Genomic DNA, 14,112 nt, shown 5'->3' on the forward strand with positions numbered 1-14,112 from the left:
CGCGCGAAGCGCTATGAATATGTATTGAGGAAGCGAGACTGAGCACCGTGATTGGTCCGGTGGCTGCCGCGTCACTCCAAACTAAACGTTCATTGGTTTGACGCGTGAAAAGGGGCGGATTGATAGAGAAAAACTAGACTACAGAGTGAAAGTTTGCATTTTGTCTTAAAAGGAAGTAGCTCGATCAACAGTGAAGAGTCACATAAGTGCCAAACTATGTGACCCCTCAGATGGTTCTGATTATGTTTATGTTTATAATAAAACGAATGAGATTTTTCACATTTTCTTTAGAAAACATGACTGGTGTTTCTCTGTGGAAATAATTTAATTGAAATTCTTTAATATTACTTACATTCTTTAGTACAGTATGTTATCATCTTAGTATGCCGTAAGAATTAAAAGAACACAAAGAATGCAACTACAACAGCGATGCTTAATATTGACAATATTTAATCTTTTACAACCTTGGACAATAATTGTAGTCTTTAGATACATTATTCTCTAGTGTATTAATTGGTGCTTAAAGTGCATACTTGTTAAGTAGCTCTCAACAGTATGTACAGAACTGGCACAGTCACAGCAAACGCAGCACATGTCAGGACTGTATTGTATAGACTTGTTTTGTTGATCTGCGTCTCCAGTCTTTTCTCAGTTTGACCGAGGCCTTGAACGACAGTCTCTGTATCGCATACAAAGAGCTGCCTGTCTCGGGTTTGGATGACTGGCTTCTCCAAGGGACGGGACTGTAGGGTCGTCTTGACCGCCTGCAACTCGGTCTCAACCTTGCCGATGTTCTCTTCCAGATGCTCCAGCTGCGGTTTAAGGCTTTCAATGAGCCCTTGGGCTCTTTGGCTGTGTTGGAGAATCTCTTGAATCGTTTCTTCTGAAGCACTGGATGCAGGGACAACAGCAGCCGCTGGTGGGACAAACGCTGGTTTGACTGTTTTCACATCTTTTACGCTGCCTTTCAAAGCCGTCCTGAGTGAGCCAATGAGGTTACTGAGCTCATCTTGTTGTATTTTGTGCATGCTGGCTTGGACCTTGATGGCTTCCTGGAGACTCACCGGTCCCTTCTGGGCCTCCAGCAACAAGCTCTTGAGCTCCTGCAAACGTACCCGGTTTATATAAGTGGAGCCCATTACCCCAATGACGGCGCCCAACACTGAACCAATAACAGACCAGTTTTTCGTACGTTCGGCCCTGGTCCTCTCTTTCTCATGGCTCCCTCGCACGGCAGCAGAGAAGAGCGCAAACTTTTCTCGCTCACCTTCTTCTGCATTCTCATAGGCCGTTCTGAGACGCCGTTCTTCCTGTAAACGACAAAAACATAAAAGGGAAGGTGCAATTCATAAAACATATAGGGCTGGGCGATAAAACAATAATGATAATTATAGGGATAAAAATTAACATGATAAAAGGATAAGAAGGGTTTGATACAGTGGTTATGCACCAAAAGCTGAATGAAACATCGCTGATAAACCGCACCACACAGACGTTTATCCGCTCGGCTCATAGTTCAAACGGCATCACAGCGTGAGTTTACTAGCACAGATGCATTTACTTGGTCATGCGAGCACTTAGCTCTGTAAGATCCAGTGTGAAGCGCTTGAATTCAGCGAAGAACACAAACGACTGGGTCGGTTGCACCAGCTGTACGTAAGTTACAACTTAGCTTAGTTTTGACATAAATGGGCACCTTAGTTACAACTTACGCACTAATAAATATTTTTTCGTTGCACCATTACACTTTGTTGAAGTGTAACTCTACGTATAAACTACATATTTACGGATGCGTTTGATCAGGAGTAACAGTTGGAATAAAATAGCGGACTGAGTGAATTGCATCAATATGCTCTTCTTTTACCCGACAACCTTCAATCCTTTATGCATATATGATGCTGCTGACATTTACACTCACGTACATATTGTGAGAGAGAGAACAATATGTGAATAAACGTACTTTGTTTCTTTTTAAGCACGTTTAAATAAGTTTTGCTCACGTATTTGAATGTTTCTATTGGACGATTTAGGGTAAATGTCATATTATGTGACTACGCATTACTTTACGGAGAGCTTATGAACTACTAGCTACGTCCTGCTTTACAAACAACTGGTGCAACCAAGTAATGTATAGATTTAGTTACAAACTAAGCTAGTAGCTACTAAGCCTCTAGTTTGGACTTAATGTTATAATTTAAGTAAGAACTTACGAATGGCTGGTGCAACCCTACCTAGGTGATTTAAACTAGTTTAAAGCCAGATGAAAAACAGGAGAAACACTGTGTGCAACGATAGTCAGAAGGATTTTCAGTCTACAAATCATCATCAATTACCATGGCTTTACTGTAGTAACACTAACTGCACACCATGGTATTGTGGCAGAAATGTGGGATATTCATATAGAATTTTATTATATTATTACGTATACATGAATTAAATGTATAAAAAGGGGTAATGGAATACAGTATTTTGGTGATTAAGCTATAGCGTTATGTATTGAGACAACTTACTTTCATTTAGACACCTAGAAGTCATACAGCTACATTTTTACCATGGTATTGCGGTGCTATATGTGTAGTTTTAACTGTGGTTATGATCTAAATGGATGCTACAATGGAAGACCAATCGTTGATTTTAATAAAACTCAAACATTCAAAATAATTACATTTCACCTTATAAAAAATGAGGTTGTTACAATTTTTACAGATGTTACTGTTTTTGATAATGAACATATATTTACATCTGCATCCTAACCCCATCTACTGTCAAATGTGTATTTCTAAGAGACAAAAAACTTTAATATTAAAAATGTTTAATGGACAAAGAAAATATTGCAGCTCGCATTGCAAATTGTGCTGAAGATGCGTGTCAAAGTCAGGTAGCACAAACCTGTTTCATGATTAGAAGTTAGAACGTGCAGAAACTAATACATTTTATTTTTCTCTATCAAGATATTTATTTCGTTAAGGAAAAATGCCTGGAAAACTGTAAAGAATTAAAAAACTTGAAGTAGTTTAAAGGGATAGTTCACCCAATAATGAGAATTCTGTCATTAATTACTCACCCTCATGTTGTTCCAAACCCGTAAGACCTTTGTTCATCTTCAGAACACAAATTAAAATATTTTAGATGAATTCTGAGAGCTCTCTGACCCTCCCATAGACAGCAATGTAATTACCATGATCAAGGTCCAGAAACATAGCAAGGACATCGGTAAAATAATCCATGTGACATCAGGGGAAGCTACGAGAATACTTTTTATACGCAAAGAAAACTTCAAGAATTCATCTCCTCCGCGTCATCCTATAGCACCATTTTGGAGAGTATCCACTGAACGTAAACAGCGTATGCTATTCTGTGTCAGCTGCGCCCAGGGGCATAGATTACACGGGGGACGCGGGCAAGTGTGTTGGCATAAAGGTTTTCAAGAGCCGGTGTGAATAAATATAGATTTAAATTCAAAGAGACAGGAGAGTCTGTTGCATGACCTGATGTTTTATTCGGACCCAGAATAAAGCGAGATGAACATCACGGAGCGCTAAACGCTCTTTACATGCAGTGTGTGTTCATTCATACTCGAAGCCGGAGGGCGCTCTCGCGCAGAAAGCTGCACCATGAAATTCCTAATATATGAAATGGATGAAAACAGCTGTTTTCACAGAATAAAATCGACGAGTTTGGATTTGCGATTGCGACGATATATGGTTTATTTGTGTTTTTCAAGTCATCTCCAGGTAATAAATAAAGTATATGAACAATGCAGTGCTAGTTGACATAGCATTCATTACAGTATAGAAACTATTCTGCCTCATGGGACAAAAAAAGTGTTTGTAGTATATAAACAAATCATTATTATTGGTTATCGTCCAGCAGTGTATCTGATTTCTAAGCCAATTAAAAGATAGAAATAAGAGAAAAAAATGAAAGTTGCCCAGTCAAAAGTCTGCTCAGAAAGCCAGGATTTATTTGATCCAAAGTAGGCCTACAGCAAAACAGTAACATTTTGAAATATTTTCACTATTTAAAATAACTGTTTTCTATTTGAATATATTTTAAAATGTAAATTACTCGTCACACGGTCTTTCAGAAATCATTCTAATATTCTGATTTGCTGCTAAAAAAAAAAAAAACATTTATTATTATGATGATGATGAAGACATTTTTTTTCCAGGTTTCTTTGATGAATAGAAAGTTCAGAAGAACAGCATTTATCTGAAACAGAAATCTTTTGTAACATTATAAATGTCTTTATCATCACCTTTGATCAATTTAAACCATCCTTGCTAAATAAAACTATTAATTTCTATCATTTCTTTAAAAAAATAAATAAAATAAAATAATAATAATACTGACTCCACACTTTTGAATGGTATGGTGTATAATGCTACAAAAGCTTTTTATTTCAGATAAATCCTGATCTTTGGATCTTTCTATTCATCAAAGAATCCTGAAAAAAATTACTCAACTGTTTTAAATAATAATAATAATTAAAAAAGGTTTCTTGAGCAGCACATCAGCATATTAGAATGATTTCTGAAGGATCATGTGACTCTGAAGCCTGGAGTAATGCTGAAAATTCAGCTTTGATCACAGAAATAACATATTTTTCCAATATATTCAAATAGAAAGCAGTTGTACATAGTAAAACTGTATTTTGGAAGCAGAAGAGACTTAAAAAAAACATGCTAAGTTTCCTTGCTATGTTTCTGGACCTTAATCGTGGTAATTACATTGCTGTGTACGGGAGGGTCCGAGAGCTCTCAGAATTCATCTAAAATATCTGAATTTGTGTTCCGAAGACGAATGGAGGTCTCAAGGAGTTTGAAACAACATGAGGGTGAGTAATTAATGACAGAATTTTAATTTTTGGGTGAACTATCCCATTTAAACCACAGTTAACTGTCTGGTTTCAACAACTTTCACCTAGAGGCAAAAATCTGCCTTTAAACTTGAAAGAAAAAAGATTTGAAATGCATTGTGATAATTATCAATATCGACTGATATGAAAATATTTATTGTGATCATTTTTTGGCCTTATATAAGTCCACCTCACCTGCAGTAGTTTATGTTCCAGTGTGGCTAACTCTAAGTAATGTGCCTCTTCACGAGACACGCGGTCCAAACGGTCCCTCACTTCCTTCAGCCGAACCTGAAGAGCCTCCAGGCTGGTGTGAGCTTCTTTGACGATTCCTCTGGCGACCATGAAGGCCTTTTCAGCCTAACAGCAAAACATCATTCAGATTATACTGACATTTAAATGAATCCACCAGTGATTATGTTTACATGCAATAATTAGAGTTAGAATGAATCCAAAAGGTATTTTTGAATCTGATTTAGAAGATAGGATTGGAACCAATTGATAGGATTATTTCCGGTCTAAAAACTCAGGTTTTTACATGAAGGCTTTGATTGAGCCACCAATCTGATTGTTTGGTTATGAGTAAATGTAGCTAATGAAAGGTGCATCTTTCATGTTTTGTTTGTCATACATTACCTCTGTGACATTGGACTGAGCATCTCGGACTTCATTAAGTCCGACAAACTCCTCATATCGCTCCCACCAGTAGTTGACGCTCACTGTTGCGCTTTTCATCGCATTTCGCCCCCACTGCCTTCCCAGCTCTCCTGCGTACGTTACCGCAGATGCTGTGCGCTCTTTAACGGATGTCATTTTATTCGGCTCATCTTTCGGACTTTGCTGCTGGGTGCAATAAGTTCTGTGGAGGTTCCACTGGACCGGGCCAGACACCTGGTGTCGGTAGAGACATGTGGAGACATAGCTGCTTGGAAATATAGTGTTCCCTCTGACCCTCATTGAAGAGCCTCATATGTGGAGTCGACACACGTCAAATATGCAACCTGTAAACATAATAAAAATGAGATGATTCACATAAAAAATACTATAGTAATTTATAGTGTTTTTAAACCATACTATAGTAAAGTACTTTAATTCATTTGTTGTAGTAATATAACAACAATACAACTATAGGGTATATTATACAACAATACAGTTTACTGTAATAAAAACTACTGTATTTATTACACTTTATCAGTTCACTATAGTTAATACGGTAGCATTCATTAACAACGTGTTGATAATACTATAAAACACTAGTATTTCATATAAATTACTATAGTATTTTTTCATGTGGGCAGTGATGTAGCTTTATTTGTATTTGCAAGGCTACAAGAATGGATAAAAACCCACGTAAGGAGCAAATACATCAAATTATCGATTAACAATGATAAATATACTACATTTAGTTTCGGATTCAGTTTGCATTTTTTAAAGTCAGCAATAAAACATAATCAAAAGTTGTCCATGTTGGTAATTTACAAGTGAATTGCACAGGAAAAATAATTATGTTCAAATATGTCTGTTATTATAAATTAATTTAAACTGATTTTCGAGCTGATGAACGTTAATGTCGGCAAACAATGTTTACATTTCTAATGAATTAATTTTAGGACATGAACCGACAAAACTTACACCTTCGTTTCGTGTCGTTTCTTCTCGGGTCAGTAATGTTAATTTCTCATGTTTACAGACAGTAACGTTATATAAAATATCTTTCAAATGTCCTGAAATGTCATCCTGCGGCACGAGAGAGCATTTCTATCAGGCACAGACCGACCGCGGCTATTTTCGATAGATTCTTTTTTTAACGATTCAATTGAACCGATTCGCAAATCATTTAAATCCCTCGACTAGTTATAAGATATTTTTTTTATTGCATTAACCAATCATTTAAAAGAAACAACAGTGGGGATATTATAAGATTAGGAATAAACCCGTAAGGGTAGAATCAAACGAATAAAATTAGTTTTTGAACCAGTTCATTTCCGCTAACTCGTCCGAACAAACCGAAACTGAATCAGGCACTTGACGGGAACACTATATCCGGGTAACCACTGGGGTCCTGACAAGCGCGGAAAAACGCATTAACTAAATAATCTGAGCATCATGTCTGGAAGAGACGGTAAATATATTAAAATATAAACGCTAAACATGACTGTTTAATCATTTAGAACGTCGTATGAACTAAAAACAAGAAGTTTTTTTATCGGGTTCTTATAGATTTCAAACTTGTTGATTTTCTAATGTTTATATTCACGATGCTAATATTAGCATTAGCCGTATTAATACATATTAATACATTCCACATTTTAATGAATGGGTTGGGTTTATCTTTGTATTTTTACAATGAAAATCTATTTTAAATTCACTATTCATTTTAATAAATGTGTATATGAAACATTTGTCAAATGTATTAGTTTTTATTGATTGATGTTATAATGGTATCTAAATACTTATTGATGCAGGAGGTAAAAAGAAACCCCTCAAGGCTCCCAAAAAGCAGTCGAAGGAGATGGACGATGTAAGTTCACCTGATTCTACATGAGATTATGGCTTGTGGACGACAAGCTGCTTAAAGTGAAGTAGCCTAATGACTAGGGGAAATGAATAATGCTTTGTTTTAATCCCCTTCACCCGTTTCTACAGGAGGACATGGCTTTCAAACAGAAACAGAAAGAGGAGCAGAAAGCAATGGAACAGTTGAAAGCCAAGGCTTCTGGAAAAGGCCCTTTAAGTAAGAGACATAAAGCCACCAGGAATCTTTCTATGTAGTATTTGAGGTTTTCTTTTGTCAATAATTGCCTGTTTTGTTTTCTTTTGTAGCTGGAGGAGGAATCAAGAAGTCTGGGAAGAAATGAATGTGTTTTAGTGTTTATTTGCTTGCTGTTTAAACCACCAACTCATGATTTGGATCCACAGTGGCAACAAAATGTAGTTTTTTTTTTGTTTATATTTCTCTTGTAAAGGAATAAAGTTTGTAAAGACTGTAAATTACCATTTCAGATGTTTAACGTCTTTGATTGTGAAACATTTACTGTACAATATCCAAACATTTCAAGTATATCCAGCCTCACTAAACAGAAGTGTTCGTAAAAGCTGATCCGTCTTTATATTCAGATCTCCAGAATCATATTTTCATGTCCATAAAACGTTCCATCTCACAGTATCATATTCATTTAACCTGAACAGAAAAAAATCTTATGTTATTGTTTTAGTCATTGTGCCGCTGTTGTCTTCAGTTCCACCTCTACTGGATAGCGGTCACTCACTTTCTTTGCCTGTCAAGACATTAAATCTGTGTTTTAGAAAAATACTATACTCAAAAAAGATTACGTAAGCTCAGACTCATGTCACTATGGTAAGTGTTATTAAATATCAGTTTAAATGATTCTTGTTTACATCCTTATCTGTCAGTGTGTAGGCCTCCTGGAAGTTGAATGATTTTGCAGAATTTGGGACAACAGCTTTGTGTGAATATGTGTCACATTAACGAGAGCGACATCAAATCAAATGTGTTAGTTTGTGCAGTGTGATTATTTACCGATCGTAAGTATATTTATTATTGTTGCTGGCTGTGGTGTCCACGCCATCCTCGATCAACCAATGGAAGTTTTCCCCCCAGATTCTGGTCTTTTTCTTGCCGGCCTCAGACAAATATTGGCCATCTGCGTTGAAGTCCCCCAAAATCATGATGTTCTGTTATAATTATGTTAAAAAAATGTATTGTATCAAGTACTGGTATTTTTAAGAACAGATAAGTCTGGCATTGAATGCTGATTGGTCAAAAAAATAATATTCTGGCTGTTCTTAATTCCACAATACAGATACGTTATGCCTTGACTTGTCAAGACTAAATCTAACAGAATGATGACATTTAATAAACATTCTATAAACTTGTTTTGTAACCATTTTGTTAAAGGAATTATGCATGGCTTCTTATTACTTTATAAATAGTATATTAAGGGTTTGGAGCCAAAGATGAAATCAATAAGTGAAAATATATGAGTGTAGCTGCTTGTGTTGTCTGGTCTTGCTTTGTGTTTTACCTTAGTCTTCCATTTCTTCTTGACAGCTTTAAACACATCATAGAGTTCGTCAATTTCCTTCTCTGCATCATCTGGCTGTGTGTGGACTGGTATCAGCACCAATTCTGATGAGACACGAGTACTATTAATAAATATTACAACTTATGTCCGCATACACACCCTCTGTTAGAGCTCAGCCACTGACGTTTGTTTTGAGTTGTTTTGAATGTCAATTGCATAAATTGGGAATTAAAGGTTATTACACAAAACAATGATTAGGGGAAAAAGAAAACGATTTTTATCATGTTCTTGAAGCTTGAATTTATAGTCAGCTGCAAGGTCTGGGACCACTGAAAATGTTAAACTACGTACCATACTGAGCCAAAATCATGACTCCTTTCACATATAATTTGTTTCACTAAGATAATACACAGTGCCATACTTTACCTGTTTCACCTGTTTACCTGTTATATAGAAAATATAGTTTTCAAATTATAAATAATATATATCAAATTATATATAATTTTTCAAAGGAGTAATTTCATACATGAATTTTATTATTCAGATGCAAAAACCTTTGTCTGAGATGTTTCTTTCAAATAAGCATTTTATCAAACTCATATCATTGGAGATTTTTGAAAGTAACTGACTATTAATGTGTGCCATTAAAATGAAATTACTGAACATAAACAGGAGGCTTGATAAAAATGCTCTTTTAAAAGAAAAAAATCTCAGACGGACTTAGAGGTTGAAGTTGTCATTCATATCTATATGTATATAGCCTACTGTATGTATGTATATGCATATACAGTGCAGTATTTTTCATTAAGGCTATCTCAATATTATGGTGCATTGAGCTTTTCTTCTATTCTGATGAGTCCCTCAGTCCCTGCTGCTGAAAAACAGCCCCATAGCATGAGGTTGCTACCAGCACACTTTACTTTTGGGATGGTACTCTGCAGGTGATGAGCAGAGCTGGTTCCCTTCAAACATGATGCTTAGAATTGAGGTTCATCAGACCGGAGAATCTTGTTTCTTGGTCCTTCAGGTGTTTTTTGTAAATTCCAAGTGTGTTTTCTTTTGTCTTCAATGAGGAGAGGATTGAGTTTGGCCACACCGCCATAAAGCCCAGATCGGTGGAGTGTTGCAGTGATGTTTGTCCTTCTGTAGATTTCTCCTATCTGCATATACGATCATGGAGCTCAACTAGATTGACCATCAGGTTCTTCGTCACCACTCTAACCAAAGCCCTTCTCCATCAATTGCTCAGTTTGAGGCCAGCTCTAAGAAGAATCCTGTTTGTTTCAAACTTCTTCTATTAAGGGTAACAGAGACTACATGCTTCTGTGACCCTTCAATCAAGCAGAATTGTTTTCTGAACTCTTCCCCAGATGTGTGTCTTGACGCAAACCTGTTTCTGAGCTCTACAGACAGTTCTTTTGAACCCAGGGCTTGGTTTTTGCTCTGATATGCATTATCAGCTGTTGGACCTTTTATTAAGACATGTGTGCCTTTCCAAATCAAACCCATTCAATTGAATTTGCCACAGGTTACCTTCACTCAAAATCTAGTAACACCTACAAGCAATATGAATGCTCCTGAGCTAAATTCCAACTGATAAGGGTATGCAATGGAATCATTTTTTTTTTTTTTTTTATAAATTTGCAAAGATGTTAAAATCCTTTTTTTTTTTTTTGAGCTTTACCATTATAGTGTATGGAGTGTAGATTGATGTGGAAAAAATTAATTTAAAGTAGTTTAACATAAGGCAGCAACATAAAACTTGAAAAAAATTAAGGGGTATGAATACTTTCGCAAGCGACTGTATGTAAATGTGTTCGTCTCTCTGACATCAGATAGTTAAAAATGACCTGTAAAGGAACATAAACTGTTCTCTGTATTGTCCTCTTCCCAGGCGTGTGCTGATCTCCATTCTGTAATTACTTGTACTGCAGAACCATTCAAACAGCAGTCAGCCATGGCTACTATTTTGTTTTGTAATAACGTTTTTCACCGAAAAACACATTTGGTTGACTTACTTATTCAGCTCTCTGAGAAATGTTTCCACGGCCTTTCCGCTACAATCCACCACCTCAAGAATAACGATGATATCATAGCGTGACACTATCTGAAGAGAGGGAGCGTCATAAAAACGCACCATTAGGCTATTATCAGTATACCATACACCACTCTACTCCTTCCAAAATGGATTATCAGACATTAAAGGGATAGTTCACCCCAAAATGGAAATTCTGTCATTAATTATGCACCCTCATGTCGTTCCAAACCCGTAAGACCTTTGTTCATCTTCGGAACACAAATTAAGATGTTTTTGATGAAATCGGAGAGCTATCTGACCCTCCATAGACTGGAACACAACTGAAATATTCCCAGGTGCAGAAACGTAGTAAGGACATGAGTAAAACAGTCCATGTGACATCATTGGCTCAACTTCAGTTTTGCGATGCTACGAGAATACTTTTTTTTTCGAAAAGAAAACAAAAATAACAATTTACTCAACCATTCTTCTCCCCTGAGTTACATCTTCTGCCATTTTGGAGAGTACCTAAGAATGTAATCTGCGTATTAAGCGTTGTTTACGCTTAGGGGAAAGTGTGCGTATGCGTTGTGATACTCTCTAAAATGGCAGATGACGTAACATTGGGGAGGAATAAAAAGTATTCTTGTAGCATCTCAAAACTGAAGTTGAGCCACTGATGTCACATGGACTGTTTTACCAATGTATTTACTACGTTTCTGCACCTGGGAACATTTCAGTTGTGTTGCTGTCTATGGCGGGTCAGATAGCTCTCCGACTTCCGAAGGTCTTACGGGTTTGGAATGGCATGAGGGTGAGTAATTAATGACATAATTTAAATTTTGGGGTGAACTAACCCTTTAAGATAAATATTATGATACAAAATCAGAGAATTATTTAGGAGGAAGCTTGCTGGCAAGTGTTTGGCAAGCATGATGTTTTGACTCTGGATTGTCTGTAAGTGTGGTTTGACCTCACCTTGATCAGCGTTTCTCGCACAAATCGATTAGTCAACTTTCTTTTCCCAAATTTCTGAACATTAAAAGAAGCGACCTTCATGATGCCTGACAAACATGAAATTAGGAGAGGATAGCGAATTAGACAGATAAGGCAACAAGCCAATAAATGAATGTTTCTGAGCACTAGTGTAGCCAGAAATGTTTAAGTGGGTGGGCCTACATACAACTGGGTGGGCCAAGTGTGTAGCATAACTGCATGTCAAATTGAAACAAAAAAATACAGTACCAAGGTTCATTACACAGTACTTCTAAAGCATGCATTAGTAATTTGTTATGTTAATGTTCATTTCAAAATGTACTAATAGGACATTATTAACATTAAAAGTTTGCCTGAGCTAAGAAAACACGGTAAAAAATGTATTGCTATTCTTAGTTGATGCATTAACTAACGTTAACAAAAGGAAGTTTTTTGTAAAGCATTACCTTAGTGTGAAACAACAGGGCAGATGATTTCATAATCAAGCGTCTCTGTTAGTTCACGCACATCGAGGACCACAGAAATGTGCGCAGCTGCAAATTATGCAGTTTGTTGAGGCGACCAGGATCTAGCACAAAGTTTATGTGTTTCTTTCCACAAAAGACGCATCTGTTAGCGGATCAAACACTGTAAGTTACTTATGCTAATATGATGCTTCGAACACGCTTGGTTCAGAAGTTTCCGATCGATAAATCCAGCACCCTCAGGTGGTCTGTCGTGTTCAATTTGTAGACGGTCCGGATTTATTGCTAAGACTTTTACTTTTTAAAGAATTGATCTGATTTATGTTTGCTTCACTAGGCTATTTTCAAGTTTAACTTCACAAACGCACGCATTTTACTATATCCATTCGTCGTAAACATAACATTGTTGATGGGACTAGCAGAAACGGACGAATCCTCATTTTGACAAGCGTGAAGAGGGAAAACTAAGAAACGACCTGCAACTGACCATGAACACAAGCTATTCATATTTTTAATAAATATATAAAGTTACAGAGAAATAAGACGTTTATTAATATCGTTTAATAAATTACATCCATTTGGAATATTATCAACTTCTCATTGGGTGGGCCACAGATGAAAGAAGCTACGCTACTGTTTCTGAGATGTTGGCTTGTTTGAATGTTTTTGATAAAACGTATGCTTACCCTGTTGAAAAAAACAGCATATGCTGGTTAAGTAGGTTTTGAAGCTTGGATGCTGGTTTGAGTTGGTTTAAGCATGACCAGCTAAGGACCAGCTTAAACCAGCATCCATGCTTCAAAACCTGCCTAACCAGCATATGCTGATTTTTTCAACAGGGCAATAATGGCAATACAAACATGATTACAACAGCCCATATAGAATAATGAATATTTACATAAATAGTTAGTACATGCATCTTCAGAACAAAGGTATTCACAATGTCTAAAGCTCCTTCTGCATTTCTGGCCATGCCTACTGCCGTCATGACCTTTACACATGCATGAATCATGCAGCTGTCAACAAATACAGTGAAACATCCATGCTATATTTTTTTTGAAAGCTGTTGCTATCACTATTCCTTTTAAAGAAATGACAAGTGGATAAACCTGCTTCAGGAGTCTCCAGAGCAGTTTATGAAAGAGATCAAGACGATTCTTTAAATGGTCAAACAAAACGGGGAAGTCGTGGCCTAATGGTTAGAGAGTCGGACTCGTAATCCAAAGGTTGTGGGTTCAAGTCTCGGGCCGGCAGGGATTGTAGGTGGGGGGAGTGAATGTCCAGCGCTCTCTCCACCCTCAATACCACGACTGAGGTGCCCTTGAGCAAGGCACCGAACCCCCAACTGCTCCCCGGGCGCTGCAGCATAAATGGCTGTCCACTGCTCCGGGTGTGTGTTCACGGTGTGTGTGTGTGTGTTCACTGCTGTGTGTGTATGTGTGTGTTCACGGTGTGTGTTCACAGTGTGTGTGTTCACAGTGTGTGTGTGTGTTCACTGCTGTGTGTGTGTGTGCACGTTGGATGGGTTAAATGCAGAGCATGAATTCTGAGTATGGGTCACTTCACTTTTTTATAAAACCTTTAAATACATTTCATTTTGTCAAACTCTAAAAGGGTAAATCTGATCAGCTAGAGAAGAAAATTGACCTCCTGAATAAAGGCAGACGAACAAGTCTGTTCATTCACAAATGTGACTAGATGAAATCACCACAGTTTGCTTCAGAAAAGAGA

General features: G+C 37.0%; 3 protein-coding genes across 3 annotated transcripts; 1 reads left to right on the forward strand and 2 right to left on the reverse strand.

The window, feature by feature from the left end:
* Window positions 1–428: 428 nt before the first annotated feature.
* LOC306867291 (mitochondrial potassium channel-like) lies at window positions 429–6,633 on the reverse strand. The gene is made up of 4 exons (XM_079412890.1): window positions 6,493–6,633; window positions 5,495–5,859; window positions 5,054–5,218; window positions 429–1,310 (listed from the first exon to the last, which is right to left on the reverse strand). The coding sequence occupies exons 2-4, from the start codon at window positions 5,813–5,815 to the stop codon at window positions 537–539; spliced, it is 1,260 nt and encodes a 419-aa protein (XP_079269016.1). The 5' UTR covers window positions 5,816–5,859; window positions 6,493–6,633; the 3' UTR covers window positions 429–536.
* A 244-nt stretch (window positions 6,634–6,877) lies between these two features.
* On the forward strand, window positions 6,878–7,855 carry LOC306867292 (translation machinery-associated protein 7). The gene is made up of 4 exons (XM_079412891.1): window positions 6,878–6,980; window positions 7,324–7,379; window positions 7,505–7,592; window positions 7,682–7,855. Exons 1-4 carry the CDS (start codon window positions 6,965–6,967, stop codon window positions 7,714–7,716), a joined length of 195 nt encoding a protein of 64 aa, XP_079269017.1. The 5' UTR covers window positions 6,878–6,964; the 3' UTR covers window positions 7,717–7,855.
* Window positions 7,856–8,395: 540 nt separating this feature from the next.
* Window positions 8,396–11,980, reverse strand: LOC306867250 (deoxyribonuclease-1-like 1; the record flags this gene model as incomplete). The annotated part of the gene is made up of 4 exons (XM_079412855.1): window positions 8,396–8,554; window positions 8,905–9,025; window positions 10,923–11,011; window positions 11,900–11,980. 4 exons carry the CDS (start codon window positions 11,978–11,980, stop codon window positions 8,396–8,398), a joined length of 450 nt encoding a protein of 149 aa, XP_079268981.1.
* Between the last annotated feature and the right edge of the window lie 2,132 nt (window positions 11,981–14,112).

The sequence above is a fragment of the Barbus barbus genome (genome assembly GCF_936440315.1).
Source record: "Barbus barbus genome assembly, chromosome: 49".
NCBI classification, from domain to species: domain Eukaryota; kingdom Metazoa; phylum Chordata; class Actinopteri; order Cypriniformes; family Cyprinidae; genus Barbus; species Barbus barbus.